Here is an 11,770-nt window from a genome sequence, read left to right as displayed (position 1 = left end):
GACTAATAACACAAACTTTAGGTAGAAAATTGATAAGTAAACCTTTAATTTAATAGCTTTACATTTTATACTTTCACAACTAAAACGCCTTCGAATTACTTTTATTTTGTTGCATTATCGAAGATCTCTCTAAATCTCTCCTTTTCAAATCTAAAGTGATTCGTTTTGATTAACTCTAAAGGAGATTTGATGAATTTATAAATACCTTTAACTTGCACCAAAGAAGTATCATAAAAATCATTTTCTATATCAGATATTGCTATCCATTTGATATCAGCTATCTCATTTCTAGTTTTTGTCCTAAATTTCATATCCATTTTAACATTAAGAATTATATAAAGTGTAAATCTACCATTTTGAAGTTCTACTTTGTTATCACATATCTTATTGGATATGTCATATCCTATCTCCTCATATACTTCCCTTATGGCACATTCCTTCCCATCTTCATCTTTACACTTCTTCCCTTTAGGAAAGAAATACTGTCCTGTACTTCCATATCCCTTAACTAACAAAATATGTGTTAACTCTTGGTTCAAAACTATGGCACCATGTACTGGCACTCTCTTTTTATATTTCAAAAAATTTTTGTACTGGGCTGTATTATTCGATAATACAATATTGTTATGATGTAGTACTAGGTCAGAAAATTCTTTTAGTTGCATTCTTTTTAATTTCGGATACTTCTTTAGATAAAAATCCATATAATACCAATGAGCCTCTTCTAATATAAAATATAATCTTTCTGAGCACGATCTGTCTTCAAAAGGAAGAAATATTACAAATTTGACACTCAACTCATCCAAAACATCTCTAAGATTCATTCCCATGGGCTACAATTTCCCATCTTCTTCTAGGAAGATATAGCAACAAGATAAGAAAGTGAAAGTAGATATGGAGATAATAATAAAAGATTTAGGTCATATTTTGAGACTTTATTTTATTTTTTAATCCTTCACACTGTAGATAACTCATTTGGAACAGTATAGTAAGGAATTTTATTTTTAATCCAATCATGCAAGATAAGTCTAGCAGATTCAGGGATATTAAACTCTCCGCTTTTGGATATTTTGCCAAATTTCTTAGAAATCTTCTCAAGAAGATCTTGAGTATCCTTAAAATTTATCTTATAAACCTTCTCGAGAGAATCTTTAAATTTCTCTACAATATCATCAATGTATAACTCTGGATCCTCTACACTTTCTACCCTTATCGCTCCCCTAAGAATTGCTTGTTTCTCATTGGCTGAGGGAACTATACCAGGACAATCTATCAGATAAATCCTCTTGGTGAGTGTAATATACTGCCATACTCTTGTTTGCCCAGGAATGGGTGCAACACTGCACACTACTTTGCTTCTTAAAGTATTGATAATACTACTCTTCCCAGTATTAGGATATCCAACAAATCCAACACTAATTTGCTTCTTCTCCTTCTGTAACTTACTGTATTGTCTAAGTAAATTCATTAAATTTTGTTTTCCATAAAAATGCGTGATAGAATTGGAGTGATAGGCAATGGTTGGATGAATTTTACTCAAAACTCTCATCCATCCAGCTGTTATGGCAGTAGGTACTAGATCCACCTTATTTAGTACATAAATTATGTGTTTATGAGATCCATTCTCCTTTATGTATTTTTCTATAAAATCACATTTAGTGCCTAAAGGATCTCTAGCATCTATAACATGAAGAATAACATCGCTACTATCAATTACTTTATATAATTCGTTCCATATTCTCTTGCTCTGTCCTTTGATGTATTTACCACCACTGATCTTATCCTCTTGGAAAGAATTATCATTTGTTGATTCTTTAGACGCCTTGTTTTTATTAGATTCCACTAAATCTTCTATGGTTTTGTAGCTAAGAACTGGCTTCTTTCTCTGACTCCCCTTTCCAAATACTTCATCATAATCATCAACTCTTCTCTTCTTTTGAACATTCTCGGTCAGTAGAGAGTATGGAACATGACCAGTAGATAAAAGAACGTTGTAAGGAGATACCGTAGTAACGGCATTTCTAAATTTCTCTAATTCATTTTGAGTGAGTAATTTAGTACTTTGAAACCAAGTCCTACTTGGATGAATTCTAGAAACCAAATTACACTTTGTGCTTTGAAAAGACGCCTCTCGTATTATATTATTTGAATTATCTCTTTTTGGCTTCCCACTATTTAACATTTTTACATACTTTAACTTAGATGTAGTCCTATAATAACTTTTTTTCATTTTTGAGGGATTCTCTGGATAGATATTAAAACTTAATCAGAAATTTGTTACAAACATGAATTTAACTATAAAATGGAAGGATATAGTCTTTCTTGTTTCTCTATTTCCATTAATTAAGTCCTAGTTCTTACTTTTACGTTCCTTCCTTTCATAAAAATATCTAAAAAAATTAAAAAACCCTCGAAAATGGAACATCTACTTTATGAATATCCACAAGGATATGTACTCTTCAAAGTAAGGGAGAACGAGCCTATTTCAACAACATCTTACAGCGATATAACGAAGTTATCTCAAATTATTCAACTTCACAGTATTTTCAAATTCGATAATTCTAAGATATCGATGGAACACATAGAATATCTATCCAAAGGTGAGATACATCCAGATTTAAGAGAGTTTGTATCAAATAGTAATGTTAAAATTATTCATTGTGATAAGTCACTAAAAAATATCTTTGTATCTACTGGATACAAAGTTAAGTATAGTCCAGATATTGTTAGGGGAATTAAGATGAACCAAAACAAATTGTTAAATTTATCAGAGAGTGAAGAAAAGCAAGTTGTCTTGGGGTTATCTCACTTATATAGCAGGTCAAAAGTGGAGTATAATATAGGAAGGGAGGATAACATTGTGATGCAGTCTTTTTTACTTCTTGACCAAGTAGATAAAGATATAAACTTATATTCCATGAGGTTAAAGGAGATATATTCTTGGCATTTTCCAGAATTAAGATCTATTATTAAGGATAATTCTCAATATGCCAAGGCTGTAAGTGTTTTAGGAGATGTAAACGAAAGTAATAACGATATGAAGATCTTCAATAAGAAAAAACAGAAGTTGGAGGATGAGTTTGGAATTGATATTTCAGAAGAAATAAAAAATTGTATTCCAAATACAATTGGTGTTGGATTATCTAAATATGATAATGTCAACATACAAAGGATGTGTGACATTATTAATGAGAAGGCTATATTGAGAAAAAGATTGACAGACTATCTTTCTAAGAAAATGAGTGTTGTTGCACCAAATCTATCAACCATTCTAGGAGATAGTCTAGCAGCTAGACTTATCACTCATGCTGGTGGGTTGATAAATCTGAGCAAAGCACCAAGCAGTACCTTACAGATATTGGGAGCTGAAAAGGCACTTTTCAGAGCACTAAAAAGTAAGAGTAAAACTCCAAAATATGGGATAATCTATAATGCTGGTGCAGTTTCAAGAGTGGATCCAAAAGAGAAAGGTAGAATGAGCAGGTTTATTTCCTCTAAGTGTTCAATAGCCTCTAGAATTGATTGTTTTAGTGATATTCGAACCAATCTTTATGGTTTAGAATTAAAGAAACAGATAGAAAATAAAGTTAAAAATATAAAGACGGATAAAAGATTAGAAACAACAGACATGATTTTGAAAAAAGTTTTCGATGAACTAAATAAAATCAAATCGTTGGATAACGCTAATGGTCAGGATACTACTGTTAATGGTAATGATTCAATTCAAAAAAAGGAAGATTCTAACAAAGAAACTGAAAATGAAAAAAGCTCTGTAGATTCACCAATAAAAGTGGAGAAAAAATCGAAGAGAATTAAAGTTGAGAGTAAGCCAAAGGACGGTAGAGATGAGAAGGACAGCCTAAAGAAAGTAAATATCAAAGATAAAGGGAAAGATGAGGAAGTTAGTAAGAAGAAGGAAAAAATCGAAAAAAATAAAAGTTCGGTTAAAAAAAGAAAGACGAAAAATTAGTGGCAATTGATTAATAAATGTTCTTTTTGTTATTTCGTACTGCATCTACAATACTTCTCCTTGTTCATCCCTTTAATTAATTATCTCTCTGTAGCTTTATAATAACCCTAAGGCTGAAACACTCTTTTAAAAAGTTCAATCTGAAAACAAAAAAGGAATGGGAGGTATTAAAAGCACCTTGTTGAATAAAGAAGAAGAGACAGCACTTAAATTCTCACATTTTGATTCAAAAGATGTGGTTAATTGGTCAAATTCTTTTAACAAATCATTTTCCTCTGGTTTTATGACACAGCCAGAATTAGAAAGGCTATTTAAAGAGTTCTTTCCATTTGGTAACCCAGAATCTTTCTCAAAAATTCTCTTTAATACCATAAATATTAGTGGAACACAGAAAGTGGATTTTCATGAAATGCTAATTGCTTTTAGCATTCTCACTAAGGGAAGTAAATTTGAGAAATTGAGATGGATGTTTAGATTTTATGATACCGACAATGATGGTGCCGTATCTAGAAGTGAAATGCTAAAGGTAGCACAAGCACTTTTTGACATGGTGGGTAATTCTTTTGATTTGAAGGTGTCAGTAAATGATCTTGTAGATGAATTATTTATTGAGTTAGAAAATGAAAGCGGATTTCTTTCTTTTGATGATTTTAGAACACTTTCTGAGAAGAAACCCGAGATATTCAATAGAATCACCGTATTTATGAGTTGATTTCGGGATAAAGAGACGGGGTTATCGCTTTCATTTAGAATGTCATTCTTGATTTTTGGATTACAAGTGAATGGTGGTCTTAATTACCATTTTAGTTAAATTGAATATTTTTCACAACTTTAAATATCAATTCTTCTTTTACATTGGAAGTTTCAAAGATTTGTATCACTTCCTTCTTTGTAGGGACTAATAACTCTTTAAGGTCTTATTCCCGATACATCGTATCAAAGAAGGTCTTTTAGTTTGACGGTTATGAAACACCAAAGATTCTTAACATCCAGGAATAGAGAAAATTATGGAAATAAAAATACCACCGATCACATTTTTAGTATCTTTGCTATTTTCATTAACTCAGATAATCATTCTTTTCGCTAAAATAGTATTTAAGAGAAATTATAAATATTTAATATATGAAAAAATAAGATCAGGAAATATCCATTCTGTTACTCTACTAATCTTCACAATTAATTTAGTTATTTTCACATCTTACAATATATTAGGGTTGATTATCTCCTCTTCTAGAGGATATATGGTTTTTAGGTCAGGAAATCTTTCTTTCTTTGACAGAGTCTTACAAATAATTGAAATAACCTTTGAAAGCTCACAAAAAAGTTTATTATTTTTTAGTGCTATACTCTTTTTACCGGTCTTTACTGCAATGAATAATTATTATGGAATATCTAAATCTAAAAAGAGTGAAGTTATGTTTATCATCTTGTATTCTATCTTTAGAACCTTTTTATATCCAACACTCTATATATCATTTTATAGTTATCCACTTCTTGGTCTATATTTTATAGAAATAGTTAATATTTCAGAGGCTTTCTTGTTATTTTTATCATATCTGTTCTTATATAAGAGAATGTCTATCCTATTTAATAATTCTGATGTATTTAAATCTAGAAGAAGTGAGATCTTAGAGGTTTTATTCTCTAGATTCAAAAAATTAGCATTTCTATTTTTTATTCAGGTCTTGATTGAGATAATCTGTAGAATAGATATCATTGGATTGATAATGTTTGATAAAAGAGAAGGGAATTTGCTATTTTTGGAGATACCTTTTTTGCTAAGATTGGTTTCTCTTTCCCTACAATTTTATTGTTTGATGAATCTCTCACTACCTGACGAGAAAGACTCACCAGATAATATTTTCTGGAATCCCAATGTTAACAATGTAGATGAATTTCTTTTTTTCAATCCGTACTGTAAGGAAAATGAAAATAAATGGAATGAAAAGATCCCAGACCAGAGGAATCAATACTATATACAACCTAATAACGGAAATGATCATATAAACATCTAGAGAAGGATCTGATCCTGGAGAAAAGTAAAGATTTACAGTTAAGGTACTTGGATAGCCTTATAAATTAAGGAGCAAATGTGAAAAAAACTTTTAAAAATTTAATTAAAAGAATTTGTTAACAAAGCACCGTAATATTCTATCTCTTTATGTTATTTCTCAAATATTGAATTATATCTCTCTTCTGTGGATGCTAAAACAAGCTATCTTTAATTATTACAAAATCAATTTCCCAGGGTATAGCCAGCTTATACAAAAAATTTTAAATAAACCTTTGGTTATTTAGTGATTTACATATCCCTTAGAAAATTCTTATCAATATGATAGAAAGTATAGCAATCAAGAGATTTATAATCCAATATTTTGTGGAAAATAGTGGCAAGTCAATGATAGATATATCAAATTGTTTATGCTCTGTTTTAAATAGTAAATTCATACCAAATGAAATAGTCTTTATTAGAAGTAAGGAATTGACGTGTAAGATAGTGGAATCATTCAACCAAAGATATCTAGTTGAGGTGTACAAACAAAATGGGACTGATTTGGAAGAGATATCACGTGATGATATAATTAGAAGAGATCAAATTTCTAAAAATGAGATAATGAAATTCCTAATTTCTATAACTAAAGATTCTCCATTTGGAAGAGTATTGTCTCAAAATGTGTTATATGATGCGTCCAAAGATGAACTAAGGAGTTTTGAGTTAACACATCCTCTCAAGGTAAATACAAGAATGGATAATGTTATAAAGAAACATCAATCTTCGTTTAAAATAGAGAAGTCATGTAAACCGTCTCCCACTCTCCAAAGCTATAATATTAAGAGAACATCTCCAACACATAGAGATTATATCAAGGGATTGCCTTGCAGAATAATAGAAATTATGGGGATGGTTCAACTAAATATTCCTATTTTTATTGAGGTATTCACCTTTTTGTGGTATTTTGATGATTTCCTTGAGATAGAGAAAATTTCCATGGAAGCACTCAAAGGGTATCTTCTAGATGAGGAATATGATGTTCCCTATATTTTTGAAATACACACTAAGATGATAAAACTCTTATTTCTGGAATATAAAGAGGATTTATCCAACTATAACCTGATAATAGAAGAAGCAATTGACATTTTAAAGAGCATTGAGTATTTTGGAAGTAAACTTAGAGATAAAATTGAAAATATGGATAGGGATATTTATAATGGAGATAGCACTAACATAAATGGTGATAATTGTTATAAAGTTAATGCTAATGAAGCAATACATGATGATAGTATAGTAAATAACACAGTAAATCCTGATAAAAAGGATAATAAAAATGTGAAATATAATAGACATAACAATCCATGGTTAAAGAATGAGGTAAGTCTTGAAAATTGGAAAGATATGATAATAGATTTCATAGAGTTTGTAGATAAAAGCGAGATATTAGAAGATATAAAGAATGTATTTGTTGGTAAAAATAAAGGTAATGATGTGAACGAAAGAATTTTATTTATTAAATTTCTTGTGGATTGTGTTGTGAGTTCCAGCAGGTTTAAGGATTATATGGAGAAATTAATAGAAACAATAAAGCTTAAAGAGAGAGAAAGAAATGATTTGGGTGCAAAAATAAGGAAAATCAAATTAGAGTTAAAAGAAATAAAAGAGGATGTATTATATGAAAGTAAAGTTCAAGAAGTGCGAGCTATAGAGGAAGATTTTAGATCCATAGAAAGTAGTTTATTGAAGATGAGATATAAATCTGAAATAGGTAGATATAATGGACTTTCATTTTTTTATATAGATGGTGGTTTGTATTATAGTGAGGCTGATAACTTTTATATATTAGAAGATTTTTGTGTTGATAGAATTTTAAGGAAAATTAAACCTTCCAGTAGAGATGAGAATGTTTTTAATGGGATATTAAAATCTATTCAACAATCTATGAAGCCTGGATCCTCCAAGAATTTACATTAAATCTTATTCTTAGCCTTCCACTTTGCATCTCTTCATCGAGCGATTCTTCACATTTTGTGGATGTGGCAATATCAAGTGTGGTTTTGATACTCAGAATGAAAGTTGGGAACTGGTATTAACCCTTCAAAAAGAAGAAGAATGGAAAAGAAGAGTTTTTATGACTTTTCTGCCAAGAGTTGGAATGGAGAACTAAACAACTTTGGTAAGTATGCAGGTAAGGTATGTGTAGTGGTGAATGTTGCAAGTGAGTGTGGGTATGCGAAGAAGGTCTATGCATCTTTAAAGGCATTGATAGACCAATACTACGACCGTGGATTGAGAGTTCTGCTGTTTCCCTGTAACCAGTTCAGATCACAGGAACCAGGAACAATCCAAGAAATTAAAAGCAGGGTTGAGGAGTACTCGAAGAAGTTTGATTTATTTGATAAAGTGAATGTAAAGGGAAGTGATAGACACGATGTGTACACGTTTCTAACAAACGAAAAGAAGGGTATACTCAACACAGCCTTTATAAAATGGAATTTTACAAAATTTTTGGTAGATAGGAAGGGGAATGTTGTTCACAGGTATGGACCTAACGATGATATTAAGGTGAGTGATGAGCGTGTGCTGAGATGCCTAGATCAGGAGGGATAGACCATTGTGATTCAAGGTCTTTGTGGAGTCACCAGAATAGTGGTTGATATTTTAATTAAAATCACAAGTTGGTCTACAAAGTTGGGTTATGACATCACTTTCCACATGTTTTATACATTTTATCGATATTTGGTGCAAAGACACACCTTTGTAGCTTTACTCTTTGTCAATACTCTGTGGTGGTAAGGCAAATTATAATTTCACATGCTAGGGAAGAATTTATTGCTTCTGAAGATAACAAATAAAAGAGTGTGTTAAGATAAATTTATAAATATGCAAAGGATGTTATTTTTCAACTATTTCAATCGAACAATTCAAGTGAATAGAAAGATTATGTTGTCATATCTTCCCATAGTCCTTTTTGGATTATCATCACCACTTCATAGAAAAAAGTCACTGATTTTAGGAACATTTAAAAAAAAATTTAGAAAGGCATAAATAGAATGGGAAAGAAAAAGAGAGTGAGTAATAACGAGTATATAGCCTCACTTCTACAAAACACAGATAATATGAAAGGTTATAAAGAAGAAAGCAATGAAGTTGATGATAAAAATAGAAAAAATGAGAAAGATGATAAAGAAAAAATGAAAAATGAAAGTAATATGTTAATGAGAGAAGAAAAAAAATTCATAACAGATAAAGAAGAGATTAAAGACAATAAAGAAAATGGATTGGAGACTAAGACAATCACAAGTGTGGGAGGAAAAGGTATAAGAAGAGGGAAAAAAGGCACATCAATCAACGAGATGAAGAAAATTATTGAGGAGAGAAAGAAATTACAAGAGGAGCAGAAGATATTAGAAGAAGAGGAAAAAAGAGCAGAAGAAAAGAGAAAAGAGGAGGAAGAAAAAAGAAAAAATGAAGAAAGAATAAAACGAGAGAGTGAAAATAGAAAATTTAAGGAAAATGGTAAGAAATTAACAAGAAAAAAGAAGTTAGTACGTGATTTTTCAAGGTTAAATTTTTCAGTGGGTGATGAGACAAAGAAAATCGAAGTAAAGAAAATTGAAGAGAAACCTATAGTTTCTGGAAATTTGAAGAGTCCGATTTGCTGTATCTTAGGACATGTTGATACAGGAAAAACAAAACTTTTAGATAAGCTTAGGGAATCTAACGTTCAGGGTAGCGAAGCAGGAGGTATAACACAGCAAATTGGTGCAACTTATTTTCCTGTAGAAGAGCTTATTAAAAAATGTGGTGTATCTGGAACAGATATACCAGGGATATTGATTATAGATACACCTGGACATGAGTCTTTCACGAATCTTAGGTATAGAGGATCATCTCTCTGCAATCTAGCAATTCTTGTTGTAGATATTCTTCATGGTCTGGAGAGGCAGACCTTAGAGAGTATAGAATTGTTAAAAGCAAAGAAAACCCCCTTTATAGTAGCACTTAATAAAATCGATAGAATTTACGGGTGGGAAAAAGTTCCATATTCCTCTTTCCAGGAAAGTTTTAAAAAACAAGGTAAAGGGACAGTAAATGAATTTAATGAGAGGTTAAATCAAACGATAACTTTATTTTCCGAAATAGGATTAAATGCAAGATTATTTGTGGAGAATCCAGACATAAGAAAATTTGTATCTCTGGTTCCAACATCAGCCATATCTGGAGAGGGTATGCCAGACCTGATAAAGCTTATAGTTCAATTATCGGAAAAATTTATGAGTTCAAAAATAAAATATTCCGAGAGACTAGAATGTACAATTTTGGAGATAAAAAATACAGAAGGATTTGGTATAACCATGGACGTTATTTTGAGTAATGGAGAATTAAAAGAAGGTGATAGAATTTGCTTGTGTGGATTTGATGGTCCAATTATTACTACGATTAGAACGTTGCTAGTTCCTCAACCCTTAAAGGAATTACGTATCAAAACACAGTATATGGCGTGTAAATCGGTTAAAGCTTCTTTGGGGGTGAAAATAGTGGCACCAGATTTGGATAAAGCTATAGCTGGAGGAAGAGTAGTTCTGATCTTGGGGGATAATGAAGAAGAAGTAAAGAAAGAGGTAATGGAAGATCTACAAAACGTACTTTCTTCGATAGAAAAGGCAGATGTTGGTGTCCATGTACAAGCTAGTACTCTTGGATCATTGGAAGCTCTTATAACCTTCTTAAAATCTTCAAGTATTCCAGTAGCTAGTGTTGGAATAGGGAATATCAGGAAAAAAGACGTTATGAGAGCTTATTCAATGTATGAGATAGCAAGGGAATATGCCCTCATGTTGTGTTTTGATGTGAAAATAGATAAAGATATGATAGAATTGTCAGAGTCACTAGGTATTAAGATATTTCAAGCCAACATTATTTATCATCTTCTTGATCAATTCAAAAACCACGTTGAACAGGAAAGAGAGAGGGAGAAGAAAGAAATGATGGAGCATGCGATATTTCCGTGCAAATTAAAAATAATACCAGAGTGCATTTATAATAAAAGAAGTCCTTTGGTCTTAGGTGTATCAGTGGTGGAGGGGGTTCTAAAGATTGGGACGCCAATTGGAGTAATCAGGGAAGAGCTAATAAAGCTAGGAAAAGTTGTATCCATAGAAAGTAATAAAAAAAGTTTTGAATCAGCAAAGAAAGGAGAAAAGGTAGCAATAAAGCTAGAGTTGCCACAAAATGAAACACCAAAAATGTTTGGAAGGCATTTTTGTGAGGATGATATTTTATACTCCGTTATTTCCAGGAGATCAATCGATATATTAAAAAAATTATATGTGGGAGACTTAACAAAAGAGGATAAACTGCTAGTAATTGAATTAAAAAAATTACTCTCAATCCCTTGAATTTCCAATAAATGTTAATTAAGATTTATCTAAATGTAAATATTTTGTATGCTTTCTTCTTACCAATCCATTTCAACTCCGACTTGAAATCTTTGGATCCCTTTGTTCTCAGTCATAGGAAAGGAGAAGCTAAAATTTACTTTGGGAATGGTCAAATTTTTTTGGGACAGGTCCATAGATACGCCAACACCAGTGGATAGTCCCAGACATGAAATCTTAGGAATTAAAAGGAAGGAATAGTAAGATGATTTAAATGTCTCAATAAGATTGTTTTGTTTAGAACAAAACCCTAGATTACCAAAAACATGAAAATCTAGATTTCTGTACGTGTACCCAAGTCTTTGCTTCAACTCTACAAATGATTTACCACCCATTAAATTATTTCTGTCTAATGGTGAGATGGAC

The 11,770-nt window shown here is 31.2% G+C and overlaps 1 protein-coding gene across 1 annotated transcript; it reads left to right on the top strand.

Annotated features, from left to right (window-relative positions):
* The first annotated feature begins 9,319 nt into the window (after positions 1-9,319).
* Positions 9,320-11,365, top strand: LOC146724041 (uncharacterized). Its single transcript, XM_085480614.1, has one exon. The coding sequence runs from the start codon at positions 9,320-9,322 to the stop codon at positions 11,363-11,365; it is 2,046 nt and encodes a 681-aa protein (XP_085336740.1).
* Positions 11,366-11,770: the final 405 nt, after the last annotated feature.

This window comes from Nylanderia fulva, unplaced genomic scaffold, assembly GCF_048542155.1.
Source record: "Nylanderia fulva isolate GAGA-0341 unplaced genomic scaffold, ASM4854215v1 Scaffold152, whole genome shotgun sequence".
Taxonomy (NCBI): domain Eukaryota; kingdom Metazoa; phylum Arthropoda; class Insecta; order Hymenoptera; family Formicidae; genus Nylanderia; species Nylanderia fulva.
The sequence above is the reverse complement of the archived record's forward strand: the minus strand, read 5'-3'. Positions and strand labels throughout refer to the sequence as shown.

What these genes read in the sequence shown, in the direction of transcription:
- LOC146724041 (XM_085480614.1), top strand. Translation starts at nt 9,320, where the DNA reads ATGAAGAAAATTATTGAGGAGAGAAAGAAATTACAAGAGGAGCAGAAG.